The sequence below is a fragment of the Lolium rigidum genome, chromosome 2 (genome assembly GCF_022539505.1).
Source record: "Lolium rigidum isolate FL_2022 chromosome 2, APGP_CSIRO_Lrig_0.1, whole genome shotgun sequence".
In the NCBI taxonomy this organism is placed as follows: Eukaryota; Viridiplantae; Streptophyta; class Magnoliopsida; order Poales; family Poaceae; genus Lolium; species Lolium rigidum.
In genome coordinates this window covers 275,841,204-275,864,529 of record NC_061509.1, presented here as the reverse complement: position 1 = coordinate 275,864,529, position 23,326 = coordinate 275,841,204, and the positions used below count along the sequence as shown (strand labels likewise).

The window sequence follows — 23,326 nt, the reverse complement described above, 5'->3', positions numbered from 1 at the left end:
TACTCGGAGGGGGTTCGGATGATAACCTCGAAGGTGGACTTTTTAGGCATAGATGCGGTTGGATGGCGGTCTATGTACTTTGTCGTAATGCCCAATTAAATCTCACTATACTCATCATGATATGTATGTGCATTGTCATGCTCTCTTTATTTGTCAATTGCCCAACCGTAATTTGTTCACCCAACATGCTGTTCGTCTTATGGGAGAGACACCTCTAGTGAACTGTGGACCCCGGTCCAATTCTCTTTACTTGAAATACAATCTACTTGCAATACTTGTTCTACTTGTTTTCTCTGCAAACAATCATATTCCACACAATACGGTTAATCCTTTGTTACAGCAAGCCGGTGAGATTGACAACCTCACTGTTTCGTTGGGGCAAAGTAGCTTTGGTTGTGTTGTGCAGGTTCCACGTTGGCGCCGGAATCTCTGGTGTTGCGCCGCACTACATCTCGCCGCCATCAACCTTCAACGTGCTTCTTGGCTCCTCCTGGTTCGATAAACCTTGGTTTCTTTCTGAGGGAAAACTTGCTGCTGTGCTCATCATACCTTCCTCTTGGGGTTGCCCAACGAACGTGTGAAATACACGCCATCAAGCATATTTTTGGCGCCGTTGCCGGGGAGATCAAGACACGCTGCAAGGGGAGTCTCCACTTCTCAATCTCTTTACTTTGTTTTTGTCTTGCTTTATTTTATTTACTACTTTGTTTGCTGCACTAAATCAAAACACAAAAAAATTAGTTGCTAGTTTTACTTTATTTACTGTCTTGTATTCTATATCAAAAACACAAAAAAATTAGTTTACTTGCATTTACTTTATCTAGTTTACTTTTAGTTACTTTTGTTACCATGTCTAGCTCTGAACCTGTTACTTCTTCGCCTGAAGAATTAGTCTTTACTTTTAAACAAGGGGATGAGGAGAGTTTTAAGGATGCCTGGTCTAGAATTTTTACTTCTTATCGTAAAACTGAACCTCAAATGACTCTAAGTTTGCTCCTTAGCAATTTTTATTTTGGTCTTATGGTTCGCTATAGATATGCTTTGGATACTTTAGTGGGAGGAGATTTCCTTCATTGCAATGGGGATCAAGCTTTTAATGCCATAAAGAAGTTGGTTGCATCATATGATTCAGCTAATAACTTTGATTCAGTCCTCGCTAGCATATATAGTAGATTAAATACTCTGGAGATAAGTACATCTAGCTTGAATGATAACTATTGCCACGTTCGTAATCGTCTTGAACAAGTCTTAGTGAACTCTAAACTCTCATTGTGGGATCCTTCTGTTAAAATTGTTATCGGTGATCGAACCCTCCATGCCTATTGTGATATTATGTATGAATTTTGCCTTATGCCCGAAAGTATTTATAAATCTTTGAAACTTTGGGGAGTTGAGGAAGGAGGAGAAAAGATAACTCTCATTGATAACTCTACTATAATCCCTAAAGGAATAGCTGCAGGTGTGCATACAACTATTTGTGGAAGAACAATATCTATTGATTATCTTGTTGTTGAAACAGGAAAACTCACACTCGGAAGATCCCTGCTGAAACTATTGGGAGCAGTCATTGATGTTGGAGAAGGCACTTTGAAATTCACCTCTATACCGGGAGAAACTCGTATATTTCCTAAACCAAAGGGAAAGAAAAACAATAAGAAAGGTAAGGGTAAAGCCCAAGGTAATGTTGAAGTACCACCCTTCGATGTTACTTGATACACACTTTCGCGCCTAGCTGAAAGGCGTTAAAGAAAAGCGCTTATGGGAGACAACCCATGTTTTTACCTACAGTACTTTGTTTTTATTTTGTGTCTTGGAAGTTGTTTACTACTGTAGCAACCTCTCCTTATCTTAGTTTTGAGTTTTGTTGTGCCAAGTTAAGCCGTTGATAGAAAAGTAAGTACTAGATTTGGATTACTGCGCAGTTCCAGATTTCTTTGCTGTCACGAATCTGAGCCCACTGCCCTGCAGGAAGCTCAGAAAATTATGCCAATTTACGTGCATGATCCTCAGATATGTACGCAACTTTCATTCAATTTGAGCATTTTCATTTGAGCAAGTCTGGTGCCATTTTAAAATTCGTCAATACGAACTGTTCTGTTTTGACAGATTCTGCCTTTTATTTCGCATTGCCTCTTTCGCTATGTTGGATGAATTTCTTTGATCCACTAATGTCCAGTAGCATTATGCAATGTCCAGAAGTGTTAAGAATGATTGTGTCACCTCTGAATATGTCAATTTATATTGTGCACTAACCCTCTAATGAGTTGTTTCGAGTTTGGTGTGGAGGAAGTTTTCAAGGATCAAGAGAGGAGTATGATGCAACATGATCAAGGAGAGTGAAAGCTCTAAGCTTGGGGATGCACCCGGTGGTTCACCCCTGCATATATCAAGAAGACTCAAGCGTCTAAGCTTGGGGATGCCCAAGGCATCCCCTTCTTCATCGACAAATTATCAGGTTCCTCCCCTGAAACTACATTTTTATTCGGCCACATCTTATGTGCTTTTTCTTGGAGCGTCGGTTTGTTTTTGTTTTTGTTTTGTTTGAATAAAATGGATCCTAGCATTCACTTCATGGGAGAGATACACGCTCCGCTGTAGCATATGGACAAGTATGTCCTTGGTTTCTACTCATAGTATTCATGGCGAAGTTTCTCCTTCGTTAAATTGTTATATGGTTGGAATTGGAAAATGATACATGTAGTAATTGCTATAAATGTCTTGGGTAATGTGATACTTGGCAATTGTTGTGCTCATGTTTAAGCTCTTGCATCATATGCTTTGCACCCATTAATGAAGAAATACATAGAGCATGCTAAAATTTGGTTTGCATATTTGGTTTCTCTAAGGTCTAGATAATTTCTAGTATTGAGTTTGAACAACAAGGAAGACGGTGTAGAGTCTTATAATGCTTTCAATATGTCTTTTATGTGAGTTTTGCTGCACCGGTTCATCCTTGTGTTTGTTTCTAACAAGCCTTGCTAGCCTAAACCTTGTATCGAGAGGGAATACTTCTCATGCATCCAAAATACTTGAGCCAACCACTATGCCATTTGTGTCCACCATACCTACCTATACTACATGGTATTTTCCCGCCATTCCAAAGTAAATTGCTTGAGTGCTACCTTTAAAATTCCATCATTCACCTTTGCAATATATAGCTCATGGGACAAATAGCTTAAAAACTATTGTGGTATTGAATATGTAATTATGCACTTTATCTCTTATTAAGTTGCTTGTTGTGCGATAACCATGTTTACTTGGGAACGCCATCAACTCATTGTTGAATTTCATGTGAGTTGCTATGCATGTTCGTCTTGTCTGAAGTAAGGGCGATCTACACTGAGTTGAATGGTTTGAGCATGCATATTGTGAGAGAAGAACATTGGGCCGCTAACTAAAGCCATGTTCCATGGTGGAAGTTTCAGTTTTGGACAAACATCCTCAAATCTCTAATGAGAAAAGAATTAATTGTTGTTGAATGCTTAAAGCATTAAAAGAGGAGTCCATTATCTCGTTGTCTATGTTGTCCCGGTATGGATGTCTAAGTTGAGAATAATCAAAAGCGAGAAATCCAAATGCGAGCTTTCTCCTTAGACCTTTGTACAGGCGGCATAGAGGTACCCCTTTGTGATACTTGGTTAAAGCATATGTATTGCGGTGATAATCCAGGTAGTCCAAGCTAATTAGGACAAGGTGCGGGCACTATTAGTACACTATGCATGAGGCTTGCAACTTATAAGATATAATTTACATGATGCATATGCTTTATTACTACCGTTGACAAAATTGTTTCATGTTTTCAAAATCAAAGCTCTAGCACAAATATAGCAATCGACGCTTTTCCTCTATGAGGACCATTCTTTTACTTTCAATGTTGAGTCAGTTCACCTATTTCTCTCCACCTCAAGAAGCAAACACTTGTGTGAACTGTGCATTGATTCCTACATATTCGCTTATTGCACTTATTATATTACTCTATGTTGACAATATCCATGAGATATACATGTTACAAGTTGAAAGCAACCGCTGAAACTTAATCTTCTTTTGTGTTGCTTCAATACCTTTACTTTGAATTATTGCTTTATGAGTTAACTCTTATGCAAGACTTATTGATGCTTGTCTTGAAGTGCTATTCATGAAAAGTCTTTGCTTTATGATTCACTTGTTTACTCATGTCATACACATTGTTTTGATCGCTGCACTCACTACATATGCTTTACAAATAGTATGATCAAGATTATGATGGCATGTCACTCCGAAATTATCTTTGTTATCGTTTTACCTCGCTCGGGACGAGCAGAACTAAGCTTAGGGATGCTGATACGTCTCCAACGTATCGATAATTTCTTGTGTTCCATGCCACATTGTTGATGTTATCTACATGTTTTATGCACACTTTATATCATATTCGTGCATTTTCTCGGAACTAACCTATTAACAAGATGCCGAAGTGCCGATTCGTTGTTTTCGCTGTTTTTGGTTTCAGAAATCCTAGTAAAGAAATATTCTCGGAATTGGACGAAATAAAAGCCCGGAGGCCTATTTTCTCACGAAGCTTCCGGAAGACCGAAGACGAGACGAAGAGGGGCCACGGGGTGGCCAAACCCTAGGGCGGCGCGGCCCCCCTTGGCCGCGCGGCCCTGTGGTGTGGGCCCCCGTGCCGCCTCTTGACTTGCCCTTCCGCCTACAAATAGCCTCCGTGACGAAACCCCCAGCACCGAGAGCCACGATACGGAAAACATTACCGAGACGCCGTCGCCGCCGATCCCATCTCGGGGGATCCTGGAGATCGCCTCCGGCACCTCGCCGGAGAGGGAATCATCTCCCGGAGGACTCTACGCCGCCATGGTCGCCTCCGGTGTGATGTGTGAGTAGTCTACCCCTGGACTATGGGTCCATAGCAGTAGCTAGATGGTTGTCTTCTCCCCATTGTGCTATCATTGTCGGATCTTGTGAGCTGCCTATCATGATCAAGATCATCTATATGTAATTCTATATGTTGCGTTTGTTGGGATCCGATGAATAGAGAATACTTGTTATGTTGATTATCAAAGTTATACATGTGTTGTTTATGATCTTGCATGCTCTCCGTTATTAGTAGATGCTCGGCCAAGTAGATGCTTTTAACTCCAAGAGGGAGTACTTATGCTCGATAGTGGGTTCATGCCCGCATTGACACTGGGACAAGTGACGGAAAGTTCTAAGGTTGTGTTGTGCTTGTTGCCACTAGGGATAAAACATTGATGCTATGTCTAAGGATGTAGTTGTTGATTACATTACGCACCATACTTAATGCAATTGTCTGTTGCTTGCAACTTAATACTTGGAGGGGTTCGGATGATAACTCTGAAGGTGGACTTTTTAGGCATAGATGCAGTTGGATGGCGGTCTATGTACTTTGTCGTAATGCCCAATTAAATCTCACTATACTCATCATGATATGTATGTGCATTGTCATGCTCTCTTTATTTGTCAATTGCCCAACTCGTAATTTGTTCACCCAACATGTCTGTTCGTCTTATGGGAGAGACACCTCTAGTGAACTGTGGACCCCGGTCCAATTCTCTTTACTCGAAATACAATCTACTCGCAATACTTGTTCTACTGTTTTCTCTGCAAACAATCATCTTCCACACAATACGGTTAATCCTTTGTTACAGCAAGCCGGTGAGATTGACAACCTCACTGTTTCGTTGGGGCAAAGTAGCTTGGTTGTGTTGTGCGGGTTCCACGTTGGCGCCGGAATCTCTCGGTGTTGCGCCGCACTACATCTCGCCGCCATCAACCTTCAACGTGCTTCTTGGCTCCTCCTGGTTCGATAAACCTTGGTTTCTTTCTGAGGGAAAACTTGCTGCTGTGCTCATCATACCTTCCTCTTGGGGTTGCCCAACGAACGTGTGAAATACACGCCATCAGCGAGTGCGCAACCAAAAGATGTGACCGTTGAAGAGCAGATTTAATTTGTTCTTTTTCGATTTCGAATTACTGATGATGGTATAGAATAGGACTAGCAATTGATCTGATCAACTGTTTTGAACATTTGCACTGCACGGTACACTAAACCAATCGATATAAAGTTTGGCGTTACAAGAAAAAGAAGAGGAAAACTTTTAAACATAAGGCTCGACGAGCCCAGCTTTGAATTAACAAAGTCATCAACCGGCTAGGAGTACAAGGTGACACAAAACAAAGAAAAGGAAGAAAAAAAATGGGAATACCAGCTAGAGATACAAGCCTAAAGCCTAAAACAAAGGAACAAGCAGACCAGAGGTAGGCCCTAAACTACAAGTTCTCCAAGAGCGCCCAAGACTTCAGCAAAACACCGGCGGCTCGGCTTGAGGCCCCAAGCCCCGAGACGCCACTCCGAGGGTCTTTTTAGAAAGAAGAGGAAAATTTAACACACCATTTTAACTTCTACACCAATCAAACACATATTATGCATATTTGAAGATCACACTTCCATTTCAAAAATATCTCACCAACATCCTACATCGTCCCGAGCTTTGCCACTTCATCCATCATCGCGTCAGACGCTTATTTTGTTCTACCGAAGCGTCGTCTTTCCATGCTCATTCTTGTGTGTCGAACGACGCCGGATGTCCATCTAAGCCAGGCAAGGCTTGACGGTGAGCAAGTGACATGTTGATCCATCATATGTGGGGTACTGGGGTCCACATGCCAGAGACTCAAAAGTCACCACAAAGAGTCAGTAACCCAAAGCTAGTGAATCTGAATCGATCAAGGTCATTGGAGGTGATACTTAACCGTCAGTTAACCCTCAGCAGACGGGACCCAGTTTCTATATGTCAAGCTATAGGACATTTACGGGTTGATTTGTGAAGGTTGTCTCGTGCGTCACTTTATGTAGAGTTCATTTGTCTTCCATTCTATCGTCTTGATGCAACATTTTTAGTCAATGGAGACCCTTTCGTCCCTAAAACCTCAACCCTGGACTCGTTCTTCTCGACGATCATCACCAACATCTACTGTTCATCTCCTCTCTCATTCTTCATCCTCCTAGATCACTCCTCGTATCATACCAAATATGTTAAAACCAAACATCGAGCACTTGGAATTTAGATTTACTAGGCCATCTCACCTGGCGGTACAGGGCTCCCTAGAGAACATTGTGTCAGCTTTGCCTGGAGTTCACATCCCTATTCCATCAGGCGGCAGCGAGTGCGCGCTTCTTGGGGGTGGAGCGGCCGTACTACATGCATGTTGCAAACTGAGTAGCTGCTTGGAATATCATGTTTCTGTAGCCACTTGATTAGGGCTTGCCGATCCACGATCACTTGTGCTTTGAGACGATACTGAGCTATATAAGATTATGTTGTATCAAATATATTTGTTTCATGAGGATGAGATTTAGTAGTTATACAAAATCAGCATAATATTCGAGAGGGTATAGAGAGTGAGATTTTGTCACTTACATCTGAATGTTGATGCAAAACCAAAGCGGCACTAGTTTTCGAGAGCTCTCCAATTGGACACAAACAGAATCAAATTTGACAAATAAAAATGGTAATCATCTAAGAAACAAGACCAGAATAAAAGAGGGTAGATGTGCAACATATCACAATAATATTTATTAACCACAGAAGCATTTCATGCAACAATTGATGAAAAAATAGCTGGATGGCATAGGTTATATAGTCGACAAACAAATAGCTGACCCACATGGATATCAGCATCCGCAAGCACATATGTGCAACATATCAGGCATAAGTTATCAACCAAAATAGAAGAATTTCACGCAACATTTGAAGAAAAAAATAGCTGGAAGAAATAGGTTGTATATATACTCGATAAAGAAATAGCTGAAAATTGTAGTCGGTGCATAAGAGTTGGATAAATTATATATAGCTAACCGAAATAAAAATAGTCATCAAGTAGCCTCTTTTTTCAAACATTTCTAAAATATGAATAAATCCTACAAAATTCCGGTAGCATTCATTTGAGCCAAATGAGCCCTTTTAATGCGGAGTGGTGGTAAACTGGTAACCATGGTTACCGGAAAAATACCAAACGATATTTGCATACAAAATTTGAATTAAAATTGCAGATTCCAACCCGGCTGAAGTTTTTTTTGGGTGAGAAGCCCATTTATGCGAGGGGGGCTACAAAATCCGGTAACCGGTCGATAATCGCGGTAAATCAGTTGGTAACCGAATCCCCGCTCATCGTGTGTGTGACATTTATGGTTGCAAGTATGGTACATGCTAAATCAGGTTGTGTCGCAGTGGGGGCGTGGGTACCAATGAGCCAAGTTGCGGAGCACGAGGTGGCTGCACGAGGGGGCGTGGGTTGATTTGTGAGGGTTGCGTGCATCCCTTTATGTAGAGTTCGCGTCTTCTATTGTATCGTCTTGATGCAACATTTTTAGTCAATGGAGACCCTTTCGTCCCTAAAACCTCAACCTTGGACCTCTCGCCGATCATCACCAACATCTACTGTCCATCTCCTTTCTCATTCTTCATCCTCCTAGATCACTCCTCGTTGACTCGTTCTTCATCCTCCTAGATCACTCCTCGGTTTATCCTCCTAGATCATCGTCGTTTTATCCCTACCATGTAGATATTTATAAGCAGTAGCCAATGTCATCAACAATTCGGTAGCTGGGTTGCTGAACCTCTTGATTATTAATTAGGTTCACGCGTGCAAGCTGGTCGTCGCGGTGGACGACACGACGAAAGGTCTTATCCAGCTTGTTGATGACCATGAAGTCGCCGATCTTGTCATGGGTGGCGCTTCTGACCGAGCCTACACCAAGTACCCGCCTACCTTCCTACTCTCTTAGCTACGTGTAATTTTGACCATCGATGTTGGTGTGGGCAGTGTGTGAATTCAGAATGTCACAGTTATCAGATTTACTCCTGGATTAATAGATGCGGTGTGAATTTCTAATGTAATGTATATGATGGTTGTTTGTCGCCAGCCCCTAAGTCTAAGAAAGCATTGGCGTTGCAACAGAAGGCAAACCCTAACTGCAGGATCTGGTCCATCTGCAAAGGAAACATCATCTGCACACGGTGTCCAGGTATGTGTGTGTGCTCTCACATCGGGATCGAGTAACAACATAACTCTAGCAAATAAAACATCAAATGCTTTTTATGGCAGATAATTAGAACCAGGTTTCTTCCAATTATCAATGTACCTAGGTAGTCTTTCCAATATATACCCAATATATTGTATTCCATTGACAATCGACCAGCTTCCTTAGGCATGACTGTGCACTAAGTATATATTCCAGCAAGTATATTGAATTTCAGCAAAAAAAAGAAGAAGAAGGCTGGCCTCGTCCCGTTGCATGGTACATGGGCGGGACCCACTGCCTACCTCCTCTGCTCAGTTGCCGTTGAAGCCTCCGCCCGCCATTGTGACGTCACGGACAGATCTACCTCCTCCTTCTTCCATTTCTCCAGCCTCTACCCGCGACTGCGAGTGCGACTGATCCATCGCGCCGAACAATCCTACTACGGCGTGGGCTGTCCCCTGCCTGCTTCCTATCCAGCCGTGGACCCCGAACCGCGCGTCGTCGGCGGCGATGATGGGCGCCGGGTCGCCGGACACGGCGGCGGTGACGGCGCTGCTTCTTGTGGTGGTGGCGGCGCTCCTGGGAGCGGCCTCGGCCGGCGACATCGTCCACCAGGACGACGACGCCCCCAAGATTCCCGGCTGCTCCAACGACTTCATGCTCGTACGCGCCTCCTTGACCCTCCCCCTCCCCCCTTCTCGTCCTCTGAGGTCCGAATTCTCGGCTAAGAGCTGCGGTGCGAGAGTTCCGATTTGGGTGGGCGCTTCCGGTTAAGCTAGGATTTCGAGCTGGCGGTTCCGCTGCTGCGTAGTGCGTACCCAAGTGCGGTTGCTTAATCTGCTGGATTGGGGGACGAAGCGTGTTGAGTGGGATTAGGTCGATCGCGGCACAACTTGGGGCCTGAAGAACACTTCCGAACACAGCTCTGCTTGCAGTTTGTAAGCCTGAGCCAGCAGGCTGGGGCTGCTTGGAGTGCACGGCTTGGTTTAGCATATGCCTTCCTAATTTGGCTGGGTTATCTTGTTATTCATGTCTATCTTACTATGGGCTATCGTCAGTTATGCTTAAAGATGGGACATAGGTCTACACTAGATGGACCTAGCGCGCGGCAAAGCGCCTGTTCCCTGCTCGCATTCGCACCCAACAGAGGTTGCCGCCGGCAAATATGATGGCCTCAAGTGAGTCTATCTTGGCGTCAAGTGGATCTATCTCCATCACTTGCAATTACGACCAGCAAGCGCCGCTTCGAGGGTCTGTTTGGTTCAGTGATTAATGAATCTAACAGGTCCTGTCCAGTATATCATTACCATTTCGTTTGTTTTATCTGATGTCTCCCACCAAAAATAATATCTCGTCTTGTATATCAAAAGATACAGAAGTTGTGGTTTGCACATCAGATAAAATGGCAAACTGGTCAATCCTATGAAACGCAGTGTAATCACCCAATCTTGTGATGTACGGGAACCCAAATACTGCTATGAAAATCTTGGCATAAACGGGTAGCCTAGGAAAACACAGCGAGTTGATCTAGGGGAGAGTTTGTTTGGGGCTGTGGAGAAGGTGTTTACGTAACAAAGGCAGCCAAAAACACGGAGGTCATTGTATCGAGGAGTAATGCCATGGAGGGAGAAGTATGGGGTGGTGGCTGGATGGAGGGAGGTGGGGCGAATATTGAGTAGGTATGTTGCTGTGTGGAGAGCTTCAGCCCATAGGGAGGGTGGCATGGACGCCTGAAAGAGAAGGGTCCGAATAACATCATTGGTGGTGCGTATGGCGCGTTCGGCTTTACCATTTTGTTGAGAGGTATAGGGACAGGAGTATCCGTGGAGGATGCCATGGGTGGAACAAAACGCATCGAGTTTGCGAGTTGTCAAATTCTTTGCCGTTGTCACATTGGATGGAGAGAATAGGGAGGTTGAACCGGGTGCGGACTAAGGCATGGAAAGTAGTGAAATTAGCATAAACCTCGGACTTTTTGCGTAAAGGAAAGCTCCGGAAATAATGAGTGAAATCATCGACTATAATAAGGTAATAGCAAAAACCGGAAGTGCTTGGGTACAGGTGATGTCCAAAGATCACAATGAAGACGCTCAAACGGACGACTAGTACTAGAATGCGACGGATAAAATGGCAACTCGATATGTTTTCCTAATTGACATGCATGGCACAGGGATGACCCTGATTTATTGGTGGAGGGATGCTTGAGGAGACGCTTCATGGTGTGGTGTCCGGGATGGCCGAGTCGACGATGCCAAAGGTCTGGATGGTGGGAGACGTTGAGGGCGACATGGTGGAGGGCTTGACAGAGCGGGTAGAGAGGGCCGGAGCTATTGCATCGAATGATCACGGTCCCGGTGAGAAGATCCTTCACAGAAAAACCATATGGGTCAAATTGGATAGAACAATAATTATCAATAGTGAATTGTCGGACAGAAATAAGGTTTTTGATGATGTGAGGAACGACAAAAATATTATTAAGGTGGAGTGGTTTGGATGGAGAAGAAAGTGTGTGAGATCCGGTGTGGGTGATAGGAATAGAGGAGCCGTTGCCGACTGTGACAAATTTGGAAGAGGAAGGTTGAAGAGAGGAGAGTATACCGGGGTCGGATGCCATGTGGGAGGATGCACCGGAGTCCATGTACCATTCACTGCCGGAGAGCTGCATGTTGGTTAGGGCGTTGACGAGGGCCGGGTCCAGGGGAGGCCGGTGATGACCCGGCGGTGGCGGAGGCGGCCGCGGACCATAACCGGTGGAGGGTTGGCCGTATGCGGTGTAGGCCTCGCGGAGAAGCGATGCCGGGCGTGGTCCGAGGAGGCCGTGTGTGGGAGGAGTCCAGGGACGCGGCGACCGGGGGCGGGCTGCCGGGGAGCCTCGCTGTTGCCGAAGATTGGCGCGAGTCGGCGCGCCTGTCCAAGGGTTGAACTGCCGGGGCGAGTCGCGGCCACGACCACGGCCGCCACGTCCACGACCGCGGCTGCCACGGTATGGCGCAAAGAGGGTGGATTGGCCCGAGCCACGGCCGGCGCCTCGTACGACGCGCCCCGGGCGACGATGGTGGTGGTGGAGGGGACGCGGGCCGCCGGGGTTGGGCTGCACGCTCCGACCGCTCGCCCATAGAGCCGTCCCGGCCCGCGTTCTTGGTGTCCGGCTTCTTCCGAGATTCCTCGAGGAGGAGGGCTGATCTTGTCTGCAGAACGAGGGGAAGGGTGCCCGAAACGGAAGAAAAGAGCGCGGATGTGCGTAGCTCTCATTGAGGCCACGAAGCACGGTGAGGACGAGAGTCTCATCGGAGACAGAGTTGGCCGACATCGCCGAGGGAGTCCGCGAGGGCCTCTCGCTTGGCGCGAGTAGTCGTGGATCGAGAGATCACCCCGAGGTGTGTTGCGGAAGTCAGCCTCGAGTTGCGGGGCACGGTGCATCTTGTTGTCGCGGAAGAGGTTCTCGATGGCCTTCCGGATCGCCCGGCGGTGGAGCCGGGTCGCATGACGATGTTGAGAAGCTCGGTGGAGATGGAGCCGTAGATCCACGACAGAACGGTGTAGTCATCACGGCCCCAGTCAGAGTTGGGGCCGGTGTCGAAGGGCGTATCGTCGGAGAGGATGTGGGCAGTGAGCCCGTAGCGACCGAGCGCCACAAGGAAGAGTTCCCTCCAGCTGGTGTAGTGGCCGTCGTTGAGGCTGAGAGTAATTGGGACGTGGGTTTTGATGGAGGGTGCGTAGGTGGAGGGGTTGGGAGGGTTTGGGACGGTGGTGATGGCGAGGCTGGGATTAGGGTTTGGTGGGGTGGCGGCGCCGGCGTTGGGATTGGCAGTGGTGGCCGCAAGTTGTTGGGTGAGAGTTGCTTCGCGGGCGTCGAGGGCTTTGGTGCGTTCATCAAGTTCGCGCTCCTTGGCAGCGATCTCGTCGGGCGTCATGGTGATGGAGTAGAGAGAGGAGGGTAGGCGGCGGCTAGGGTTTTAGGAGAGGGTTGCGGTGGGAGGGCAGGGGCAGGAAAGCCTGCTCTGATACCATGAAATTGTGCAAGTAAGGGCGGCTCGATGGCCTGCCTCTCAATCCCTCTCATATATATATAGACAAGTTACATTGTGTTACAAGTAAACTTGATAACCAAGAAATCTAGATCCTAACCGCCAGAAGTATCTAGAGGAAGAGATCTTCGTGATACGTTGCCTAACACAATGAACTATCATTTAATAAGATAAGTCGTAACAGGTCAGTGGGTGCATCCACGGCCCCAAATCTGATGTTCCAAAACATAGAATATCCGGATGTACATCCGGGATTTTTTTCCCGAGTTTTTTTTTTTACATTTTGAAATAGATATAAAATGCATTTTCTTAATAGGTGCATCTAGACCTATGAGCCAAAACACCATGTCCGCTAAGGATCACTCTATTTTCTTTGATTGCACGGAATCATGCATAATTCTTTCCTTCAAAGCAAAACCACCTGCACCAAGTACAAGGGACTCTACACTGGAATGAGGCACATCAAATATGAGAATGAAGTTTATGTATATCTAATGCATCTCATTTGAAGGGCATTTTATCAATGTCGTAATCTCATTGTTAATCTCCATAACTGCACAAAAGAAACAACATAGCACAAAGATGTGGTGAGTATCCGCAATAAGCCACATGAATTGGAGAAGGCTGGCTGCACTCTAAATGGATGACTCCAATGTGCAAGAAACAATATCAGTCACCGACCAACAAAGTTTTTTTTAACCAAGACCGACCAACAAAGTGATGGCAATTTAGGTGATCAGTCAAGCAGCAGCGAATGTAGTATGCAAGCTGTCATGTATATATATGGATATGCTATGTCTTACAACAAATGGAAAAAATATATATATATCAAAGTTCACGACTTTTGCAGAATTTGATCATGCTAGATTGCTAAAATACATTTTTGAAAGGTAAGGTAGAATTCTCAAATAATTACTTCTCTTGTTTTGCTAGCAAAGCAAATATCAGATAGTAGATTAAAAATTTATTTCACACACCATCAATCATTGCAGTATATGAGGAATACTGTTTTTTCATGAAGAAAATGACATCTCGTCTAGTCGTTTGCTTTTCTCTCCACGCTTTGAACACATCAACAAGAGCAATGCCATAAAAAGTACTCTTAATAAATTATGAGCATGCTATGCTAATAGTAGATGCTTCGTTGTCCATTAATGGCATTCCTCGTCATTCCCCTCCATAAAAAAAGTGTTCACTGATCACACAATTTTGCTTAAGTCTTCATGGCCTGCGTCAAAGATTCCAGGGCAACCCTCTAATTAGGTGGCTTTTTGGGGAACTGCGCGGCAGGCTGGCAGACTCTAGTGGCGGAAAACCTTGCAGAGGTGACAGCCAGTGGACGAACAAAGGGGAAGAACGGCCGATGAGAAAACTGGGCGCCACCGTTGCCAGAATCCGGTAGTCGTCCCCCAGAATTAAGCTTGCCGCTGCAACTTGCTAGGAAAGGATGAAAATACAGCATCAATGGAGAAGGGGCCAGCACATAGAGGTGGTGTGAGCACCATGCTCAGCATTGTGCGGGGCATGGCCGCGCGGAAGACACCGTGTAGGCCTTGGGCTCGTCACGTCTCCTCTCTGCTGCGCCGGTGCCCCGCCATCTTCATATGCACTGCAAATCTTAGAAATCCTTCTGGAATCGGCCCCAAATAAACCAAATGAGTCCGTGACAGGCAGCAGCGAAGGCACCAACAGCAAGCATGGGTTGAGGACTGGAGGATGAGAGGAGTGCAGACTGCAGAGAGAAGGTTAGAGAGAGTTACCTTGCTAGCAATGGGGGGCGACTCCAGGCGGCATAGAGAGCGGATCCAGGTTGTGGCGAGCGACTCCAAGCAGTGGCGACGGTGGTATCAAGGGACTCCAGTCTCCAGGCGGTGGTGGGCCTGGTCGCTCGGTGGCGGAGGGAGGCTGAATCGGCGGGGCGATTTGGCCGAAGCAGAGAGAAGGGAGTGAATGACGTGTGATGTGCAACTAACCAACTTGGAGTCAGTCGCCGACAGGTAGGCCCAAGAGCGACCACAGCACCTCAAATCCTTGGGAGCTTAGAGCTCTTTCAAGATGAGTTGTCCGAGGCTTAATTCTTGATCTAGGTTCATGAAATGGTCGGTTTGAAAGATTGATGCAGGGACTTATGTCTCTTACATTGCACGATCTGTTATTTGATTCCTGTTACTGCTTGACGATTAGAATTAGCTTGATCTTGAGCTTGATCAAACTAGTCTGTAAGCTGCCGGAGTTTTGCTATAGAGGATATTTTCTAGATATGCTGGCTGGTGATACGACGACGATCCAACCTGTAGTGTGATAAAAAGATATCTAGGTCTTGGAACTCTTCCGAGAATACTACAACCTCGATATTTTGGTCCATACTAATTGGTTATTTCTGACTTACTTTCTGGTAGTAGCTGATACCTTGCTAAACATGCAATCCGCTCAAGCAGATTATTTTTCTACTGTCTACCATCCTTTTCTTGTTATCTCATCAGTGGTCATAAAATGTTTATCATGAACTCCACATTGTCTAATAAATATGTCTCCCATGCCTGTTAAGTTACTGCTTACCTTGATGAAGGTGGCTATTGGTCTGTTGGCGACTTGGCGTTAAATAAGCAGTTAGAGGGATGTAAGACCACATCTGAAGGACACTACAATTAGATCCTTACTAGTATCATCACTTTGTCAGTTTAGGTTCTGTGGTTACTATTATTAGATAATTAATGCCTACAAATGCTACTCCCTCCGATTAGTGTCGCTGATTTAGTACAGTTACTCTGACATCTCTTGCTCAATTATTTGTAGTCACATTTTGTTTCCTCACCTTGCTATCAGGTAAAAGTGCAAACCTGGGTCAACAACAGAGAGGCGGATGAGTTTGTTGGTGTTGGTGCTCGGTTTGGCCCCATAATAGAGTCAAAAGAAAAGCACGCAAACCGGACAGGTCTATTATTAGCAGACCCTTTTGATTGTTGTGCCCCTCTCAAAGAAAAGGTTACCATTCTGGAAACCATGATCTAGCTGTTTGTGATTTTTCGATTGTATCCCACATCCTTATGTAGTGATTGGTTATTTCTTTATCTAGGTTGCTGGAGAAGTTTTGTTAGTGCAAAGGGGAGACTGTAAGTTCACCACAAAAACTAAGAATGCCGAAGCGGCTGGTGCTTCTGCTATTATAATCATGAATAATCTCCATGGTATGCCCTATATATGACGTTTCTCATATAACTGATAGTTTTCCACCTATGGCCTTTCACAATTACTGTTTAATTAGAAGATGAAGATATTGGGATACGAGGAATGTGATCAGGACAATAAGTTGTGTGATATATACCATTTTTTACTGCTAGAGTGTTTGTCTACCATCATACTTACTGAAACCTTTTGATTATTTTATTGGACTTTTTTTAGTAGTTGCATGTACACATTCAGTTGTGTACATGTTTGCGTATGTAGAAAGCTCAAGAGCACACTTTATATTCATGACATCTCGTTCGACCTATGTTTTTGGTGTTAATTAGTAGCGTATGTCTGCTTGCAGAGCTATACAAGATGGTTTGTGATCAAAATGAAACGGATCTAGATATAAATATACCTGCAGTTCTTCTGCCAAAAGATGCAGGCACTATTTTAAAGGGTCTTCTCTCGCTTGGTAAAGGTAAATGTACTTAGGTCTTCCATTCTCTCAAATTTCGTGCGCTGTCTTGTGAATACAAGGGTTGTATTTTAGTTTAAAAAAACCAAGGCCTGTCCAACCTATTTTTTTTATTGATTTCTGTATTTTGGATTTCGTTTGACAATAATATTGCTGATATAAATGTTTCTCCTTTTCAATTTCCGCAGTTTCAGTGCAGTTATACTCCCCAGATCGACCTCTGGTTGATACGGCCGAGGTGTTTCTGTGGCTCATGGCTGTTGGTACCATTCTTGGCGCATCATATTGGTCAGCATGGAGTGCTCGAGAAGCAGTTACTGAGCAAGAGAAGCTTCTAAAGGTTTTGAGCCCAAGCTTTTACATGATTTATCGTTTTGATTTTCGAGAAGAGGAAAACTAACATGCACATTATTCGTATAGGATGGCCACGAAAGTTTAGTGAACTGTGAGGCTGGAGGTTCTAGTGGTATGGTAGATATCACCATGACGTCGGCAATGCTGTTTATTGTGGTTGCATCACTCTTTCTGGTAATGCTTTACAAACTGATGTCTCACTGGTTTGTGGAGCTCCTGGTGGTTATATTTTGCATTGGTGGTGTAGAGGTGCGTTTTTATGCCATATTTTTTAAATTGAAATTATTCTTTCTTAACTGTGTATTTGCCTTAGTTTTTATATTTTTATATTCTTGTGCTTCATAAGTAAAATACAATAGGGTTTATTTTCTCCTGCACAAAACTAAATTGCACAAATAGTGAAGCAATGCGATTTAGAGAATAGTTTAAACAAGTCCTTAAATCTGCTTAAAATGTATTTTTTCAATTCCCCCCGGAGAGCATTGAAGCACTTCCTATTTAATCTTACTTTTTTCTCATTCATGCGTATGAGAAACTATCCCAAATGAACAAGTAGCTTATGGTTTTTGTTTGATGACCAAACAGCACACTGTATCTAGTACAAGTGCAGAGTGAATCAATCCTGCCCATTTCTTAACCTGCTGACATACTATGTTTTCCTTGTTTATTCAGGGTCTACAAACGTGTTTGGTGGCTTTGTTGTCAAGGTACATTTCTGGCTCTGCAAAACACATTTGCATTTTCTTAGTTAAGATGCACATTGTAGATATGCCTTAGTTGTTCCTTTAATATGTGGATTTAGTGATTTACAGTCATGGCTTGAAGAAAGAAATAAGGAAAAGGTCAGTACTGACCTGAAATCGTGGTATCTTTCAGGTGGTTTAAACCTGCCGCAGGATCATTTGTCAAAGTGCCATTTTTTGGTGCTGTCTCATACCTTACATTGGCAGTTTGTCCATTTTGCATTGTCTTTGCTGTTTTATGGGCTGTTTATCGCCGGATGCCTTATGCATGGATTGGGCAAGATGTTCTTGTAAGTGCAGATTTGTTTTCTAGTTTCTACAGCCTTTCCTTGGGATTATTCTCTGTTGATTAACATCATGCTTTGTGCCTTCAGGGTATTGCACTGATTGTTACTGTAATCCAAATTGTGAGGATACCTAATCTTAAGGTAATTCCTTCTGCCACTTGTTTCATGCTTTTCATCAAATGAAGTAATTCGATGCCAATATTTTATTTGTTCGTAATTGTCAGGTGGGCTCTGTTCTTCTCGGCTGTTCCTTCTTGTATGACATCTTCTGGGTTTTTATATCCAAGATGTTGTTTCATGAGAGTGTGATGATTGTGGTATGTACATATGACCATTGTGATATTCTGTTCTTTTTTTGTCTCAATAGACATTCTTGTAATATATGTATTCTGCCTGCAGGTTGCTCGTGGTGATAAGACTGATGAAGATGGTGTTCCCATGCTGTTGAAGATACCACGAATGTTTGACCCATGGGGCGGATACAGCATTATTGGCTTTGGTGATATCCTTCTTCCTGGACTGTTGGTTGCTTTTGCGCTAAGGTTAGGCATGTTGTATATGAATTTTATAGAAGTAATGGGAAGAGCGGATTTTCATAATTAGAGGCTGGAGAATATCTATCAGCTTGCATATTTCCCATAGCATATGCTGGATACCTGTGTACCAATTACTTTGAACTTATAGTATGCTTGATACTATAGTTGAGCTTTCCACTTAGTATTTTCCTTCCTTCTCTTAGGTACGATTGGGCTGCCAAGAAGACCTTACAGTCTGGTTACTTTTTGTGGTCGATGGTTGCGTACGGTTCTGGTAAGACATTGCCGCTTCTAGAATATTTAGAATTATTTGCCATGGTATTCATCTTTAATTATAGCATCGCATTTTCTTGTCCTCCGATGTCTGTTTGAAACGAATTGAAATCGAGTGATTGCCCCCTTACTGGAATTCTTTAGAAAGAAGAGATTCTATCGATATGCTATATGTTGGTGCAAACAGTTCTCTATAACCTGTCCAGGCAGTATGTTAGTGTTTTTTCCATCTGAAGTTTTGACGTGATGCATTTTTGCCATCCTTAGGTCTTCTGATCACATACGTCGCCTTAAATCTTATGGATGGTCATGGCCAACCAGCACTTCTCTACATCGTTCCTTTCACGCTTGGTAAGGAAAATCGCTTCTGTGTCTGCCGATAAGTTTCATGGCTTCAAATAATTCTGCGCCTGCGCTTTAAACTGTTAACATATCTACCGCAGGCACCTTCATATCACTCGGCAAGAAACGAGGCGAGCTCAGAAACCTTTGGTCGAAAGGACAGCCTCCGAGAGTCTGCACGCACGAGCATCAACACCTGATTGATCCGGCTTCCGCTGTAAGCTCATCGTAAGAAGCATGCTAACCTGGCCTCAGAGAGTTCAACTAATTTAAAAAAAAATCCCCTTTTCTTGCGGTATTGTAATGGATCTGCTGTGTAACTCTAGTCCTTGGTTGTAATAGTGTGCACTACTATAGATATATGTTGTCATTAGTACCAGTTAATCTCAGTTGTATATAGATCCTTGTCGTCGGCCTAGGATTAGGGTTTGAGCTCGGTCTCTGGATGGTAAACAACTTATCCATAAATCACGGTTAATGTAAAAGTTTTTAACCTTGTTTTCTGAAAGAGAAGTTGTTGAAAGATCTTTCTTTCTTCGAAGCTCTACCCTGATTAGCTGCCGCCCTCATCGTCGCATGAAACGTCGAAGTTTTCCGTTCCTTGTTTTGTGGTTTGATGCACAGTTCTGCCGTGGTCTCGTAACATGGCTGCCGTGTACAGTTGTACAACATTTGTTCATATATGATGACCACGGTGCGGAAAAGATGTATAGAGGCGTATGCTTGACCAGGTTGTGGACACGCGGCAGGAGCATGCCGGTTTTGCCGGTGCAGGTGACGCATGGGTGATGGGCATCGCCCAACTAGTCACGGTCGTTTCCAACGCGAGGCCAGGAAAAGATAAACCACAACTGTCTTGCACGAGCACTCATCCAAGCTTGCCGTGGGTGATGCACATGGACATGGGTGCATCGTCATCGTTGACACACTATACCCTCAACGGAAAACAAGAAGATGATGGACAAGAAAAGGTTTTGCTCCATCAACCTGATCTTAAAGATTATTGTTTGGATTGGGCATATTCCCTATAATGCATGGTGAGGCACGCGATGTTTTTTTCCCAATCTGTTGCTCTTCCCCAAGCCATGCGTGCTTGGACCTTGGAGTTGGAGTGGTGCACCTTTCTGAGCGAGAAAACTACTCTTCTTGTGCAGGTGAGGTCGGGGTCCTTTTCTGTCTGCTTGAATGGAGGTGAGGTCGGAGTTGGAGCTGCGGCCTGGCGGTGCGGTTGTGTGGCCAGCGACGAAGCTGCGGCCGCCGTCCCCCTAGACGATTCCCGCTGTCGCTCTCCGCACTTTCTTCGCGTTCTATCTCGTGTTTCTTCTGTACGTTCGCCTCCTGTCGCAGCGAGTGGTTGTGCGCGCGACTTGTTGTGGGAGCTGATCGATCTGGTGAAGGGTGTGTGCGTTTGGTCGTCCTTGTCACCTAGTGCGCCTGGATTCCATCATCAGCCATCCACATCACCGTAACATGATGCTTTGTTACTTGCTACTTACCCTACGACCACTCTACGTCGCACTCTTTGCTTTGCTAAAGAAGATCCAGAACAGATCCATCGTAAATCCCCTCTTTATCTAGCTTTACCAAATTCTGTGGACCAAACATACATCGTTGAGGAACTGGATGTAGAAGCTACGGCTGCACACTTGTGATGGGAGTTTGAGGACTTCGAACCCGAGTTTCAACAAGCACTCAAGCAGGGTTTCAGTTCATGGCAGTGTTTTGTTTTTCTTCCGATCGAAAAAAGAATATTTTCTTCTTATCTTCATTTTTTCATGGAGACGTGGCTGGTTTGCGCCTATGATTGATTGATTGATTGGTGGATCATCAAAGGGATAGACGAAGATGCTCGAGACAGCTAGATACCTACACGAGCTGCGGAACTGACCGCTCTGTCCGTGTCTAACAACCAGCTAGAACAAAAAGGGCGCCACTTTCCAACCTCATAATATATACAAAATCATTCATGTTGTACGCTAGAAAATCCTAGAAAACCATACTAAGAAATCCTATCACAACAAACGTACCATTCTCTACGGATAGATTAAGTATAGCCCTTATTAACCCTATCCTATCACCATCCTGCGAATTAACAAGAGCCGACTAAGCCATTCGGTACCACAAGCTTCTGCCACCCCATGACAGGTGAGGTGACACACCAAGAGTAAAGTAGTAAGCCACGAACAATTCATAAACAAATTTATTAATTCTTGGAGAGCTAGCTAACATTGCTATCACTAGGCCACTAATCAAACAAACCAAAACACCTATCATCATCATCCACTAATCAAGAAGTGGCAGCAAAAAATAAACCAAGAAAACGATTATCACCACACACACAAACACTCTCCTTCTCACACACACAGACACCATGCATAACGGCCATGATTGCCATCCGCTATAAGAAGCACTCCGAAGCCACTCCCTTTCCTCATCTCTCTCACACTAGCCCATCTCTCAACTCATCGACCAAGCTAAGCTCAGGCGTCATCAATGGAGGGCAAGGAGGAGGACGTGCGCCTGGGCGCGAACCGCTACTCGGAGCGCCAGCCCATCGGCACGGCGGCGCAGGGCGGCGACGACAAGGACTACAAGGAGCCACCCCCGGCGCCGCTCTTCGAGGCCTCCGAGCTCACCTCCTGGTCCTTTTACCGCGCCGGCATCGCCGAGTTCCTGGCCACCTTCCTCTTCCTCTACATCAGCGTGCTCACCGTCATGGGCGTCGTGGGGAACCCATCGGGTTCCAAGTGCGGCACGGTGGGCATCCAGGGCATCGCCTGGAGCTTCGGGGGCATGATCTTCGTGCTCGTCTACTGCACCGCCGGCATCTCCGGCGGGCACATCAACCCGGCGGTCACCTTCGGGCTCTTCCTGGCCAGGAAGCTGTCCCTCACCAGGGCCGTGTTCTACATGGTGATGCAGTGCCTCGGGGCCATCTGTGGAGCTGGCGTGGTGAAGGGGTTCCAGACGACCTTGTACATGGGCAACGGCGGCGGCGCCAACTCCGTCGCGCCGGGGTATACGAAGGGAGATGGTTTGGGGGCGGAGATCGTGGGCACGTTCGTGCTGGTGTACACCGTGTTCTCGGCCACTGATGCCAAGCGCAGCGCCAGAGACTCCCACGTGCCCGTAAGTGTCTTCGTCTGTACATAGCTCGCCGGTCGGCCGGCGCCGGCCAGCGTGCAGCTGATTTTTTGTGTGTGTGTCTACGGATGGATTGATTGATGAACCGAGGACTGAGTGCAGATCCTGGCGCCGCTGCCGATCGGGTTCGCGGTGTTCCTGGTGCATCTTGCGACGATCCCCATCACTGGCACCGGCATCAACCCGGCGAGGTCCCTCGGCGCCGCCATCATCTACAACAAGAAGCAGTCATGGGACGACCACGTAAGGACACCATCACTTGCTCCATCGATCTTTACAACCTGAATTACTTAGTGCTTAGAGAGAATTAAGCTTGGTGATGATTAGGAGCCACTAATTAATCTTGTTGATCTCTTGGCGTGCAGTGGATCTTCTGGGTCGGCCCGTTCATCGGCGCGGCCCTCGCGGCCATCTACCACGTGGTGGTGATCAGGGCAATCCCCTTCAAGAGCCGCGACTAGTCAACCAGTCAGTCTGTCGACCACGGGAATCTTTGCTGTTCATCAAGCAACAAGCGTGATGTGTGTGTATATGATTTCAATGATCACTATGGTGTGTGTGGAGTTGATCTAGATGGATCTAAACCAGCTAGATGGCGATGCTGTCCCTTGAGTTACTCGTGTTGCACTCCCCCCTCGATTGGTAGTACGTGTTCCCTTGTAGGTTGAATTGTGCTCCTGACCTACGGGTACTTTATATATGCATCTTGTCTTGATAGCCGAGGACTAAACCTCTCTGAGTTGGTTTCGCGGCATAGAAGAGAGGTAATTTACCCCTTCAACTTTAGTGGTAACGCATATTCTAAGGTACTTGAGTATTTGAATTCTCTCCATCCACGAAGATGCACACACATTAAGGCCTTGTTCGTTTAATCCTCTACTCAGGCCTTGTTCGTTTAATCCTAAGGGTCTGCTTGGTTTAGATGGGATTGGGGAA

General features: G+C 45.3%; 2 protein-coding genes across 2 annotated transcripts; both read left to right on the top strand.

Moving 5' to 3' along the window:
- The first annotated feature begins 9,535 nt into the window (after positions 1 to 9,535).
- Positions 9,536 to 19,773, top strand: LOC124693483 (signal peptide peptidase-like 4). Its single transcript, XM_047226956.1, has 14 exons — positions 9,536 to 9,700; positions 15,892 to 16,050; positions 16,142 to 16,253; positions 16,598 to 16,714; positions 16,900 to 17,051; positions 17,132 to 17,314; positions 17,738 to 17,772; positions 17,942 to 18,098; positions 18,183 to 18,236; positions 18,320 to 18,412; positions 18,495 to 18,637; positions 18,835 to 18,905; positions 19,172 to 19,255; positions 19,348 to 19,773. Exons 1-14 carry the CDS (start codon positions 9,548 to 9,550, stop codon positions 19,476 to 19,478), a joined length of 1,644 nt encoding a protein of 547 aa, XP_047082912.1. The 5' UTR covers positions 9,536 to 9,547; the 3' UTR covers positions 19,479 to 19,773.
- Positions 19,774 to 21,629: 1,856 nt separating this feature from the next.
- On the top strand, positions 21,630 to 23,107 carry LOC124693482 (aquaporin PIP1-5-like). Its single transcript, XM_047226955.1, has 3 exons — positions 21,630 to 22,375; positions 22,493 to 22,633; positions 22,756 to 23,107. Exons 1-3 carry the CDS (start codon positions 21,740 to 21,742, stop codon positions 22,849 to 22,851), a joined length of 873 nt encoding a protein of 290 aa, XP_047082911.1. The 5' UTR covers positions 21,630 to 21,739; the 3' UTR covers positions 22,852 to 23,107.
- Positions 23,108 to 23,326: the final 219 nt, after the last annotated feature.

Coding starts and splice junctions, on each gene's coding strand:
- LOC124693483 (XM_047226956.1), top strand. CDS start 9,548: ATGATGGGCGCCGGGTCGCCGGACACGGCGGCGGTGACGGCGCTGCTT. Junction 9,701..15,891: donor GCTCCAACGACTTCATGCTC/GTACGCGCCTCC, acceptor CCTTGCTATCAG/GTAAAAGTGCAAACCTGGGT. Junction 16,051..16,141: donor GTGCCCCTCTCAAAGAAAAG/GTTACCATTCTG, acceptor TTCTTTATCTAG/GTTGCTGGAGAAGTTTTGTT.
- LOC124693482 (XM_047226955.1), top strand. CDS start 21,740: ATGGAGGGCAAGGAGGAGGACGTGCGCCTGGGCGCGAACCGCTACTCG. Junction 22,376..22,492: donor CCAGAGACTCCCACGTGCCC/GTAAGTGTCTTC, acceptor GACTGAGTGCAG/ATCCTGGCGCCGCTGCCGAT. Junction 22,634..22,755: donor AGCAGTCATGGGACGACCAC/GTAAGGACACCA, acceptor CTTGGCGTGCAG/TGGATCTTCTGGGTCGGCCC.